We start from the raw sequence: 14,689 nt of genomic DNA, 5'->3' as shown, positions 1-14,689 counted from the left end.
TGCATCCTCTCCGTGCCCATGATTTATGTGTCATTTTGCCGCACCACAGCGCTCTGATTTCCATGATGTTATCAGCTCTGAGATTAGCTTGAGTTATTGTGTGTGTGCTCATGAGCTTGTGTGGTCTTAGCCCGAAAGCTGACTTCATTCCAACATTTGTGTGACAGTTTGCTTTTTAGCATTCTTCGGCACAGTTACTTATGTTTCATGCTCCTTGGGCATATCTTTACTCTTTGGTGTATGATAAATTGCCCTGTTACTGTTCCCTATAATAAATGTTTTTTCAGTTCTGCACTACTTGTGTAACAGGATTTTCTTCTTTTCACAGAGAAAATAATCAATGCAAAGGACAGCAAAATGTGTATAAAAAATTATGAAAATTAAAGGGAACCATAATTTAATTGGCGGGCTTATGCTGTCTCTGGCTAGACCTCAGACATCATCTGGTATCTGAAGTGCTGGCACACCTGTAAGGTCTTAGCAAGAGGCCTAACAACTCCATAAGGCATTCCCCTTCTCACACACACACACACACAGACCAGAGAAGCTCCAAACCACACTTTTAAATAATAGTGTGTGTGTGTGTGTGTGTGTGTGTGTGTGTGTGTGTGTGTGTGTGTGTGTGTGTGTGTGTGTGTGTGTGTGTGTGTGTGTGTGTGTGTGTGTGTGTGTGTGTGTGTGTGTGTGTGTGTGTGTGTGTGTGTGTGTGTGTGTGTGTGTGTGTGTGTGTGTGTGCTGGTGGATGGACTGCGCACCCGGGGGAGACCCATGAGCAGAAGTGTGTCAAGCTGAAATATGTGTTAAGTTATTCAGCCCCAGAACAAGCCACAGAGGGAGGGAAGAGATGAGGGAGGAGGATGCTTACCCAAATGCAATCCCTGGGCTCTCCTGTGCAAATATAGGGAGCGATGGGCAGCATGGAAGCACTGGGAGGTCATCCATTTTTCATGAGATGCAATGGCAGCAAAGCAAACATCCTTTTTTTCACAAGAGGAAGTGCGGAATCATTTTCAAGGACAACCATCACTGCATTTTACATGTTGTGCTTTTTTTTCTCTCTACCATCATGCATCCTGGTAAATGTTGACCAGATCGTTAAAACTGCATAATAAAAGCCTTTTTTTATTGGAGTATTAATTAAGCAAAACATTTAATTATTCATGTTTATCAATAATTCCTGAGAAATTCATTATTGAGTGGGGGTCTCTGACTTGCGGCATACAGTGTAAGAAAAAGGGCGTGGCGGGACAATATCACTGGGTTGGGTGAAGCAGCAGCAGAGGCAGCAGCCGTCGGAACAATGCGACCAAGCTGATTGATGAGGGAGGGGGAGATGGATCACTTCAAGAGGAAAAGTCTCCATGCTCCGTGACCATCAGGTCTGCACAGTAATCAGCAAATTAATTTTGGTTTTGAGTTGATCCTCACACGGTAAATTATTGCCTTGGGTCAATAAGTCAAATCCAGATGTGGATGCAAAATGTACTTCTGACTCCAATTAAAGATCATGTTAAGAATGTTAAGACATAGAGGAATATCTTTCTGGTTCAGTCCTTTTCTCCATGCGCTGGCCTATGTGTCACAGGTGGACTTTCGATCCTCATGCTCTCTTCACCCGTTTTCCTTTCCTTGAACGCGTCCTCCCACTTCTTATGGCCCCTTGTGTACCCCTCCCCAAACTGCTCCAACCTGCGGGCTCCTCTTTGTCTGCCTGTAACACAAAACAACAAGCAAAGGAACAGAGACAATTACAGCCTCATATCCTGGTCAGTGATGTGGAGGGCCTGATGAAATATCCTGTACCCATTAATCTTTCCCCAGGGGGCGCAGGACACTGGGAGCACTGATTAAATGCTCCTAATAGAGGCCATTCGTCTCCCCTCGAATCTTGAATATTTCAAGGCACAACACACTTTCAACACTACACCACTCCCTGCCTCTCTCTGTGTAAATATTGGCATTTTCATAAAGACAGCAAAAGTCGATAACATTTCATTTTGTGATATCTTTTTTTAAGCGGGCACGATCTCTTTGTGAGCATCTATGATTTGATCCATGTTTGGCATGAGGTCATATGGGATGAGATCAAAATGTTAAACTCTTGTTTAATATCCTGATTTTCTTATCATTAGCCAATCTGGTATTAAATAGATGGCAGTGTGATCAGCCATTAAGGGTTCGTCTTAAACTAATTTTCACACATTAGTCAATAACATAATCAAGCATCATTTCTGGCCTTGGCGAACAATTAGATAAGACTATCAGCACTTGGTTCAAAACAACCCCCTGGAAGCACACTCACGCAGAGACAGCAAGTTAATGAGTGTAATGCATTCGCTACATGCATGCACTGTACAACCCAAATAGATTGGCTGTGATAGACACACGCTGTTGGTACAGTATAGGCGACTCATGGCCAAGGTATGATAATCATAAATTAACACAACCTAATTATGTTTCACCTGCCAAGCTCCATATGGTCCCTAATTCTGAACAAAATTATTAGCTGACTGCATCCCAATTAAACAATTATCCAATGAAACGTCAGTGCACTGTGCAACAGTGCACACACTGCTTGCCAGTGTAATGCGACACACAAGAAAAGTAGAACGATTATGCAACGTCTCTACAACCTTTATCAATAAAAAAATATGGATATATATTTTGTTATTATATTTCATGCACATTTGACTCAGTACTTCAAGACAAGTGATACAATACATGTGATTCACATCCCCTGACACACTGCCTTCATATTTGGAAAATGACATCATTGTAGGCGGAGATCTTTAAAGCGATGCTGTTAACGCTGGAGGACAGGAGAAAAGAGGGATGAAGGATAGTAAAGAGGGCACCTGCTGGGTTGTGATGAGGCCAAATCCCCTGGGACCAGAAATGAGATCATCCGAATCCGGGACGCTGTCAAGCCTCTCGACTGGAACAATAGTGACCCCTACTGACTACACTGGCTTTAATCTGATGATGAACACAACAAAGCTTCAATGCACTAGTTTGTATTGGTAGAAAGAAGTACCTGTTTGCCGTCTGTGTTGTCTTCTTTTTGCTTTACGGAGAAGCACATAGAACTAGCCGGACCGTAGGAGTACGGTTGGCTCGGCACAAGAAAAGGCCTTTTGTTATCTGTGGACAAAAAGAAACAAAATTGTAAATGAGAATGGGTTAACATTGTCACCCTCGATTTCTACTGAGATGTAATATTCCAAGCGACACACTTAATGCATGTCTGGGAATCAATCTGACACTATTCTTTTAATTTTATGCAACATTGCTCCACTGTTATGTCTTTAACCCTTGTCCCTGCGACAAGGTTGGGGCATCAGTGTGAGGCAATAGGCCGTAGCTCCCTGAGGCCCAGCGGTGATCAGCACAACCCTGGCAGATGGAGGGAGGTGTGCCGCTTGCAGTGGAAGACAGTGCAGCATCCCCCCACATAGAAACCATGGGGGGAGAGAGAGGGGGGGGATTGTTTTCTGGATGGCTGACTGATGCAGCAAGGTTAAGAGGACAAATCTCTGACACTTCACTTCCTCACAAACCTGCGAGAAAATAAGAACCCCCCCCTTATTTGCTGCATGTACCTGTGTCCTCCACCCTGCGGTGAAAAACAGCACCCCTGACATACAATTATGTTTTTGCCAGAACACACACACATTAACTATTCAGGCTTAGGCAATTGCTAGAATTTCCCTAAATGTTTTTTTAATTAGCATATTGATAGCAGAGTACTGCTAAGGAATCTTGTAGCAAATATCTCATTATCTCTATTGAAAACTGAACACCAAATGATGGCATAGGTTTGAATATGGTCTTGTTTGTGTAAAGAATTGCTCTTTTGCAGTCACATCTGAAAATCTTCACCTGACGTGATGTCCACCCTCGGCTCTGTAGCAGGTAAAAGACCACAGGAAGCTATGTGGGTTTGGGAGTCCTGGTTCAGCCAGCTGCCCATTGTGCAGAGATCGAGCCAGGATGGGGTGCGCTCAACACGAGGGTCACCTGTCGTTAATTGGGCTTTGTGGGAGGAGCCATCGTTGGCAGCGTCAGAAGGAGCAGAGGTAGTTTCGATGTTGCAGGTGGGGCTGTGGGTCAATGAGCTACCACTGATCTGCAGCTGTGTGGAGCAGATACTGGAGATGTCCTGGAATATGCCTGCTGAATCACTTGAGCCAGAAGCAACAGGATTGTGTGGCGGAAGGTTCTGGTGAGGTTCAGACATGGCAGATTGGAAGCCTTGACTGAAATATATCTCTGCTTCTTCTTGCTTGTGCAGGTCATATGTTTTCTGGGCACATGCAGTGAAAAGCATTAAGCACAAAGAGCCTCATTTTGAAAAAAAGTTCTGTGAAAATCAACCTAAAGTGTGTGTAATGTTTGAGGGATGCTGCCTACCTGAGAAAGCTCTTCTTCCAGGAAACAGTACGGCGTGGCTGCCTCACTAAAACCGAAAAGCTCATAAGGAATGCAATCTGATTGGACCTCTTGCTTGAGTGACACTGCAGAGCTCCACAGATCAGTGACGTCTGCAGGAACATGAACTTCTTCTTCATATACTCCTTTGCAGCAGGGCATCTGACCTGCGGATAAGAATTCATACAGTGATGTGAACAATCAGTAGACCACATTTCAGCCCCATCATTTCGTTACTCCAGATGGATTCATCTATACACACCATCGTCAACTGAGACGAAGTTGCCACTTTTCAAATCACAGAGGTTATCACTTTCGACAAACATTTTTAAGAAATACAGAAGGATTTGTTCATATTTTGTTAATTGTCTGATTTATGAGACATTTTGATATGCCAACATTTCATTTCTAAGACCTCTACATATGTACATAGATATTGCCAAATTAGCAAATGTATTAAGACATTTCTGGAAAAATTGTAATACAAATTTTTTTTTTATGTAATTAATCAACTAGCAAAGTTTCATGCTGATATCTATGACGAAACATTATTACCCAATTCACCTGCAGTGTCTTGCCATAATGTGAGTGCAAATAAAATCCAACACAAAGCTTACCCTCTGCAGAGAGCACCAGCTCCACCAAATCATTGCAGCTGAGGAAAATGGGGTATGTGGCGCCATCTAGTGGCACCATTAACTTTGAGTCATCTGGCAAGGCGTCATTGGGCGAAGGGGTCCCACGACCTTCTTCTTCGTCGTCCTCTTCCTCGCCTTGGTTCTCTCCTTCAGTAATGAGAGAAGACATCCTCTGCAGAGTCAAGGTGCTTTTGTACACATAAGGGTGGCCATTTCCCAGCAGAAACAAGGAGGAGGCCGAGGCAAAGGAGGAGACAGACTCTGAGCTCAGATCTTCAGAAGGAGACATGTGCTCTGTTGGCACAGGCAGCTGCAAGGGCAAGAATATAAATAAAGGGCATTATTTCCTAATAGCTTGTTGTAAAAAAGAAAAGAAAATCCATTATCTTTTAGCCGGGACGTTGAAAATGTATACATTATGAATGGGCTGTTCCTCTTCTGGGTCATTTGTGCGTGCTGTTTGCTCTGTTTCTTCCACCATGTCCATTGGGGAGGGGCTGGGCGCCAGATGACCCAGAGCCTGCTTTGACAGGAACATCTCTCTGGTGTTTGATTTTCCCTCTGTGTGCTCCGTCCACACCACCTCACTGGAATAAAGAACCCGGAGAAATGATCCACTGAGTCCCTCTGGGGGCCCCTGCCTACATCTCTACACAATCCAACCTCTTCTGTACACATTACCATATCCTGGGATGTGGTTTTCTCACTTCCATCACGGCCGTTCTGACTAGCAGGAGCAGCTCCTCTGGGGACACTGTGTTGGCTTGCTGAGCCTGATACAGGGTGGCAGACAGCGGGCAGGGTGGCCTACCTGCTGGATGGTATTATTTTATTAAAATTAAATCTCACAGTCGCAATGATACTATTTCATATTCTATTCATTTGATCATTTGATCTGACTTACCTTTCATCATCAGTGGCAATTGTGCCCCTGCAGTCTCAGTCCCATTGACATTGTCCCCTTCACCCTGTTAAACATGTTAGGGCCAAAAAACAGTTATTTAAGGTTGAATATCTCTGGTACATCTGTTCTGCTGCATTACAAGAGATCCACTCACATTGTATCCAACTGGGATGTACTTTAAAGCCTCTGTGCGCCGACCAAGTTCATTACAAGCCTGGAGGAAGTGCAAGACCATGTCGTCGCTTTTGGTGTGGCCTCTCTTCAGCAAGGCCCAGGCTTCAGAGACACAGCTGAAAGACCACAGACATTGTCAACAACACACAATAATGACCATGAGTCCAATGTGACAAAATAATCTTGATAATGTTAGAAGTGACCTAAATATCGTAGATAATCATAAATATGACAAGTAAGATATCAAGGTGTCCCACAATGCACCTGTTTCGAAGTAGTACATCTGCACAGAGCTTAGCATCCTTGACGTTCTCTATTGCAGGTCTGGTCCAGTGGAGGTAGCGTAACGCCAAGTGAGGCTGCTTCCTCATTAGCAGACAGTGAAGGATACAACGATGCTGCCATGAGAGCCGGGGAACAGCAGCCCTAGGGCTCAGTAAGAGCTCCATGGAGGCCTAAATTTCAATGCAGCATGACATAAAGCAGCATGATAAGGATTTAAATAAATTAACAGTCAAATGTCTTATCAATGCATGTCTTATCAATGCAGTTTACCTTTTCCAAAATAAATAGGTAAACTGTCTTTTCATTGCTAGTGACATCATCGCACAGTGGAGCGTTAGTACATAACTCATATATGCGCCACTCAAGTGGCCAATTAGTGTCACCTGCAGACCATTATGGCTGCTGAAGCAAGGACACTAATGTAATTAACAAGAAGGTTTACTGGCCCTCTTGTCGCACTCGCATCACAGCCAGCCTTCACTGGCCTAATGCATAAAATCAATTTTGATTCTTGGTTATATACCTTGACGTGTCCACGATCAAGCATCCAGAAGGCCCGGATTTGTTGGGAAAAGCTCCGGGGAATAGTAAAAGCATGACAGAAAGATTGGAGGAGGTTGTTTTTGCACTGCAGGAAGTTGGCCATATCCATGACAAAGTACATGAGCTAGGATGCAAATAGGTTAAGAAGTACACAACCTGAATCAAACAACAAATATGTAGCATTTATCTAAAACAGAGCACAGCAGAAGGAAACAGCTCCACAAAATATATGTACTGTATATTGATGCTGTATTTGGATGGATACGATCGCTTGGACTGACATGTTGTCGATATGAGGCAGCAGCACGAGCTTCAGCAGGGCCTGCAGATTAGGAGGAGGGTAGCACTGGTCTGTGCAATCATCAGAAGTCCAAATGCACCCATGTTGTCTTTCCAGCTGAGTCAACATCCCTTGTATCAAAGACCTAAATCTTTCCATTTCTCCCTCCTTGTATCTGGTCAAACGTAAGCAAAAGGAAAAGCAGAGAGGGAGTTAAGAGAGACACTTCAGCAGGAGGAAAATAAGTACAGATGGCTTTGGAATTCCACCATCAAAGAGCCAAATCTTTTGTGTTACCCAGGTGTCTCGAGAGAAGCTTTCCGATAGCTGTGACCCATTTCCTTCCACATCCGAGAGATGCGTTTCACCTCGTCGGCCTCTGCAAACAGCATCAGACAAAACAAAAAATTCAAGAGGTGTCACAACAGTTCTTCACGTAAATATAATGTAATATGTTTGATCATATCCATACCAGGGGACCTTGGCAGAAGGCCCATGATGCCCCACCACTGAACCAGCCGTCCCAGCCAGATGTGTTGCTTAAGTGCCCTGTGCTCACGGTTCCAGCAACCGTGTTTAATGTCTGGGGAGTCCAATGTATCCCCGCAGACCACACATGGGACCCCAACGCCTAAATATACAACAACAACAACAACAACAACAACAACAACAACAACAACAAAACATCAAAACCTTAAAGGTGCTCTATGTAACTTTTTTTCGAATGTATATTCTCATAACTGAATAAACAAACTTTCCTCAGAGGAAAATGTGATCCCTGGAACACTGTTTGAAGTTAGAAAGCTTCCTGAAAAGTTACTTTTTCACTTTTGTTGTTTACAGCATCAGGGACCACAGCTTTTCTTTTTTTTTTTTAAAGATATTTTTTGGGCATCTTTATGCTTTATTGATAGTGAAGAGAGACAGAGGTGAAATGGGGCAGAGAGGGGAGTGACATGCAGAGAACGACCCGGGTCTGCTGCTGGGCCCCGGGGGGGACGCCCTACCAACTGAGCTAAGGGCGCCCCAGGGCCCACAGCTTTGTTTAAAAACATATTCTAATCTTACGTTTGGTTCCAGGTGCCTCAAAATGATTAGATTATTGTTATTATTATATGGAAAACATATAGAGTAAATAACTACAAATGCCCCTCACCTGAAACTGCATAGTGCACCTTTAGTTTTAGTATATTCTAGAAGACATGTCAGAAGGTGAGGTATTTCTACAGTATACCATCATTTCATGTTCTTAAGTGTGTACCGTGCCAGAAGTGGACTGTACTGAGATGCATTCTTGCCCACTTGGACAGGGTGAGCAGGTTCCTCAGTCTCTGTAGCAGCATATGCACTCTGGTGAAAGAACTCCGGTCAAGGAACATCCATAGGCCCTGACAACGGCTGAAGCCTGTGGGTCAGACAAAAGACAAGATCCTTATTGTGTTCTAGGGAAATCCAACATTCAAACATGATTTACGAAGGAATAATGCTTACAGAGGGTTAATAACTCCTTTTTGGCAAACTCTGATGTCCTCTGTACCCAGCAGCTGAAAGTCGGTAGGATTTCCTCCACGTCAACTTCACCTGTATTGACGGATATGAAATGTTAAATCAATCAAACAAGCGGGAGACAGAAGTACAGGTATTTGGCAGCCAAATGCTCCTAATGTAGCTACCTTCAGCTGTAAGCTTCCGTAACCAGCGGATGATGGCTCTTATGTTGTTGCTAGCCAAGGCAGCCGCCCACTGGCTCTCTGTATCAGGCATGGTTCCCTCACACCCCACGGATCCACATGGGGACAAGGAAGTTCACATGGTGGTATCAAGGGCCTATTACCTATGGTTTATTATAGCAAAACATGGTTATTGATGAACACATCTTGTACATTGTACTATGTGTGTATTAACCATAGCTAATGCAATGTACTTAGATTGCCTCCTTGAAATGTCTTGTGCACTTAAGCCTGGAAAACCTATTTTGTGTCCATAATAGATCAATGGATTGTAGAGTAACATATTAAAGTGTGAATGTGATTTTGAGGAGCCTCCGTAGAGGAAGTATAAGGTTTGTTGAAATGTCCTTACCTACCTGGAGATGTGGTTTATTCGTCCGGTAGCTCCATTGAGAACTTTGCTCTTGGTCCGGTGCAGCCGTGAGTGTGGATTTGCTGACTGGTCTGGTGTACAGTAACACTCTCTTCTTACACAAGCTACTTTGGTCCACGCTAATCCACTAATCTCACTCTCAGTTAACATTTCATTGGCTGATTCGCCACGTGGTTGACTATTTATTAGTGTGACTGTATATCAGTGTGTGTGTGTATGTGTATGTGTGTGTGTGTGTGTGTGTGTGTGTGTGTGTGTGTGTGTGTGTGTGTGTGTGTGTGTGTGTGTGTGTGTGTGTGTGTGTGTGTGTGTGTGTGTGTGTGTGTGTGTGTGTGTGTGTGTGTTGTAATGAAAGTTGGAAAGAGAATATGTAATGCAGGAGAGGTGAGTTCGCAGCAGGCAGTGAAAATGAACTTCTTAAAAGACAGAGGGAAATCAACTACCGAGCTCTTTAGTGATTGAATCTCTCAGGCATTTGACACTTTTGGCCACGCCTCAGTCAGTGATGTCACAATTCATTTGTTCACCACTTTGAAAAGAAAAACACCTGCTATGACATCCTGTTTTTGACCATAGTGGTCAAAAGCATCACATGCCCCAAGAGTTGAGCTGCAACGATTAGACGATTGCCCAATTAAATTGGCAACTATTTTGATGCTCAAATAGTCGTTTCAGTCGTTTTCTTTTTTTTGGTTCACACTTCTCAGATAAGAGGATTTGAGACTATTTGTGTCCTACATGACAGTAAAATTAATATCGTTGGAGTTTGGACCATTGGTCGGACAGGACCAATCTTTTGAAGACCTTGAGCTTTGGTCAATTCTGGCGACCATACCTAATTTTTTTGTCCATCTATTTACAAAACAATTAACAATAAAAATAATTTGCAGATTTATCAATAAAAAAAATCATTAGTTGTCATTAGTTGTAGTGCTGCTGGAGCCAGAAGAGACATTTTTGTCAGTGTGTGTCAGTGTGTGTCAGTGTGCGTGTGTGTGTGTGTGTGTGTGTGTGTGTGTGTGTGTGTGTGTGTGTGTGTGTGTGTGTGTGTGTGTGTGTGTGTGTGTGTGTGTGTGTGTGTGTGTGTGTGTGTGTGTGTGTGTGTGTGTGTGTGTGTGGTCACTGTTGAAAACTATGAATTTTTATTATTTCTGTGAACATGAAATTCATTTTTATTTCACATTATAAGCTGTCCTCAATTAAAATGTGTGCTCATGGTGATGCTGGAGATACCTAGGATGAACTACAAAACATCACTATTCAGAATGTCCAATTGTATGTCTGCACTTTTACACTACTTTTAAGTTGGACACAAATGAAAACACAAACAGAGACACAGACACAATGGCCATCATCCAACAGTCTCACAGTGCCGGGAAACTCAGATTTGCGGAGGTGGCAGAAGGTAGGTCCAAATCCCTCGTAAGGGCCCAGGGCTGATTAATGATTAAAGGGGCTTAGTAGGAGGGTCAGGACTTGGCTACTAGTCTTGCTCTCAATGCGGCTTGGGCTGCCTTCATACTATCTGTGTCAGTACGACCACTCTCCTCTCTCTCTTGAGACTAAATCTGAGGATCTAGGCATGAAAACAGACTGGATACGAGAGGACATAGAATGATGTCAGATTTTCAAGGTGAATGCTGACCAGAATAAGGTAGGTAGCCTATAGTTGAGCTCTTGGGAGTCATTTATATTTTAAATCATATTTTTCGGGAACTTTGTCCAGACAGAAAAGCTTGGATCACTGGATTAAGAATGAAATCATGTTATAGTTGTTTTTTTAACCAAAGTTAATTTTACTGATATGTTCTCAGTGTCTCACATGCAGATCCTTTTACGCTTTGTAAAACTGCTCACCTCTCTTCGTATTTTGCCTTAACAGTGTTTCCATGCCCACTTATTGTGCCTGCCATGTGAGAATGTTTATTTTTCACACTTTTGCATACAGACCTGCTTGCATATTCAGTGCAACCATAATGCAGCGTCCGCAAGATATTGATCATGACTACCGGGCTAAGCTGCTTATGAGAGGACCTTCGAAGAACTGTTCAACCAACCCCCCTCCCCTTGGTCCCCTACCACGACCCCTGGAGGATAACGTGTTCCTCTCCCCCGCTCTACCTGTGTGACCCTCCCTTAATCCCCTCCCCCCTGGACTTGGGAGAGAAAACGTAAACATATGCACCATGGCGGTCTTGAGAGTGAAGTTCACCAAGACCAAGAGAGACAAGCTGGCCCAGGTGCTATGGATCTTGAACTGGATCTCCGTGGTGACGGGGGCCATCCTCTTCAGCATGGGGATCTTCCTCAAGGTGGAGCTCAACAAGCGAGAGGAGCTGATGGCTGAGAGGGACATCCATTACGTGCCCAACATGCTGATCGCAGTGGGCCTCATCGCCTGTGCCATCAACTTCCTGGGTGGGAAGATCTGCTACGACTGCGCAGACACCACCAAGTTCCTGCGCTGGAAGCTGATGATGCTGCCCTACATCGTGTGTACCTTCTTCTTCACCTTCTGCGTGCTGGTGGGGGGTCTCATGTGTTACAGCGCGCGAGGGGAGCTGGAGGAGTCTCTAGACCTGGGTCTGACGGACGCCATGAAGTTCTACAAGGACACAGACACGCCTGGGAGATGCTTCCTGAAGCGCACCGTGGACATGCTGCAGATAGAGTTCAAGTGCTGCGGAAACACGGGCTACAAAGACTGGTTTCAGATCCAGTGGATCAGCAGCCGCTACCTGGACATGTCCCAAAAAGAGGTGGTGGAGTAAGTGCAAATTAGTATACACAATGAGGACACAAGTATATGCATACTTGAAGTGGTGACAAAAAGGGGCTGTATCATAATTATTGATATAGGAAAAAGCTGCAACACCCTCCTAATAAAGCCTCAAATTCCAAAAATATATTTTGGTATACAAATCATTTCACACTAAATACCAACAAATGAGGCAAAACATTAAACAAATATAAGATAGTGTTCTATAATTTAAACCATAACATATTAATTGAATAATGGTTTTCATAATTGAAGTGGATCAAGTTTGAATTCCAAGTACATGGCAAAAGATACAAAATCAGTAATATTCCAGGTACTTTGTTTTAGAATAAAAAGATGCCAACTAAACTGTCAAACTCCAATTAAAATGACACAATTAACTAATTTTAAATGTTAAATTATGCCGCAAACTAAAACATTATAGTATTCTTCCCCGCACAATAGTCAGACTAACAGCCTTTCAGCAAATAGAAAACTACATATCCCCTCTTCCATGACACTTGTTGTACAGTCCCAAATCTCTAACACAGTAATGCACCAAAAAAAACGGCCCTGAGCTTCTCCTTCTTTTCTCATGCTATCCAGTCGATTAAGAAGTAATGTGGAGGGGAGGTACCTGGTGGACGGCGTGCCCTTCAGCTGCTGCAACACCAACTCCCCGCGGCCCTGCATCCAGCAGCAGATCACCAACAACTCTGCTCACTTTGACTACGAGCACCAGACAGAGCAGCTCAACCTGTGGATGAAAGGCTGCCGCCAGGCACTGCTGGACTACTACACCCACATCATGCAGTCCATTGGCCTCACAGTCCTCATCACCTGGCTGTTTGAGGTGAGGGGAAACAAGTCGGTAACAATCAAAATGGTTTTCAATGGGCAAAGTAAATTCCACCTTCTTCTTTTTTAAATGTGACGTTTCAGGTGTGGGGGAATACTGTTACATATGCAAAAATAAATATATAAAACAAAGCTACATGACTACGTGGATTTTTGTGGCAACAGTACTTTGAGAAATTGACAGGGGAGTTCTCTTTTAATTAATGAGACTTCTCGTTTCTATTTACTTTACTAAATGATGGGTGTCACCTCAACCTTTACCTTAACACTGTAAAGCTAACAGACTTGTAGTTCTAATACGTGTGTCAATCTCTCCTGTCATATTATTTCTCTATTATTCATACAGCACTTAAAGTGGATTCTCCTAATTGTCCTTTACTCATGAACATAAAAGCCAAAATAAGGAAATTACAGAAAACCATAAGGCGGAACTTGACAAAACTTTTCTTTGAATTCTTGAATCATGGTTTTTGCTGACATTCGTGTCTGTGTGTTTCTTGTTTTAGCTGTCAGTGTTGACAGGGGTTCGTTTCCTCCAGACCTCCTTGGAAAACGTTCTGCGACAGGGCGACCCCGAATCCGAGTCCGATGGCTGGCTGCTGGAAAACAGCTTTTTGGAAACGGCCCGCACCAACCTGAACATCATCAAGAGCCTTGGCAAGTGCAACCAGATAGACACAGCCAACAATGGAGACCCCAACATTAACGTACCGTCCACCTCAAAAGCACACTATGGGCCAGACAATGTGCCACCCAAGCAAACACATGAAGCCAGTTGACCTTTGTACAGCTTTGGTGAAAAGCCTTCCTGAAGGCCTAAGTAATTGTCTTGATCCATGTGATCTGTTGTTTACAAATTACAAATTTACAAATCTTGCTGCCTGTGTATTATGTGGCTGTCATCGTCACACACTTTGAAGCACTGTAGTATTGAAAATTAACTTGAAATATTGTTAGATGAAGACGAATGTGTAATGTGGGTCCTGAAAGTGCATGTTGATGAACATACAAATTTATATAATTTCTGGATGTTTACATCAATTATCATTTGTGGATCCTTTCTGTGCATTTTCGCTGAGTTAAGTAAACCAAAGGAAGTGAAACAATGCCATGAAAAAATGCCCATAAGCAAAACTAATGACAAAACATTTTCTAATCTGTTAAGAGTTTGTCACTACCATGTGCCTCAGCAATGCCACCATGGTCCTATGAAAACACCTCAATCCTTGTTGCTGCAATAAACTACCAGAACCATAACAAAAAAACATTGTATGTCAAGGTCCTTTGTTGGTCAAAAGTAAATGTGCTTTCTCTGCCTTTAAACAGTTAGAGGGAATAGTACAGCTTAACAATTGGGGGAGGGGAGAGGAGGGGGACTTGGAGGTTGCTTAATTAAAGCATGTAGATTAATAAAGTGTTGCTTCTGGCTATGAGATATTAATGCGTTTAAATTCATTAATCAAGGAATTGTTTCAGGTTGGTGAAATGAGAGAATGCAGCATATTTTTGCCTCGTCTGGGAATAACTTAACGGATTTAATAATACTGCTGATGGAAAATGGATCATACTGTTCTATGGATGAGAGGGCATTTAAAGAATTGTGACACGAGCGTGGTCAGATTGATTCATGGCACAGGAACAGTTCATCTGTATAGAGGCTAGCGTCTTTATTTGCACAGCCTGGAAGTCATGTAGTATACTGTCAAACAACACAGGTG

General features: G+C 43.2%; 1 protein-coding gene across 1 annotated transcript; it reads left to right on the top strand.

Annotated features, from left to right (window-relative positions):
- Window positions 1-11,541: 11,541 nt before the first annotated feature.
- Window positions 11,542-13,750, top strand: LOC307261894 (photoreceptor outer segment membrane glycoprotein 2-like; the record flags this gene model as incomplete). Its single annotated transcript, XM_080042571.1, has 3 exons — window positions 11,542-12,122; window positions 12,720-12,966; window positions 13,478-13,750. 3 exons carry the CDS (start codon window positions 11,542-11,544, stop codon window positions 13,748-13,750), a joined length of 1,101 nt encoding a protein of 366 aa, XP_079898697.1.
- Window positions 13,751-14,689: the final 939 nt, after the last annotated feature.

This window comes from Ammodytes marinus (genome assembly GCF_949987685.1).
Source record: "Ammodytes marinus genome assembly, chromosome: 15".
NCBI lineage: Eukaryota > Metazoa > Chordata > Actinopteri > Uranoscopiformes > Ammodytidae > Ammodytes > Ammodytes marinus.
Note: the sequence above shows the minus strand (reverse complement) of the source record. Positions and strands in the feature narration are given on the sequence as shown.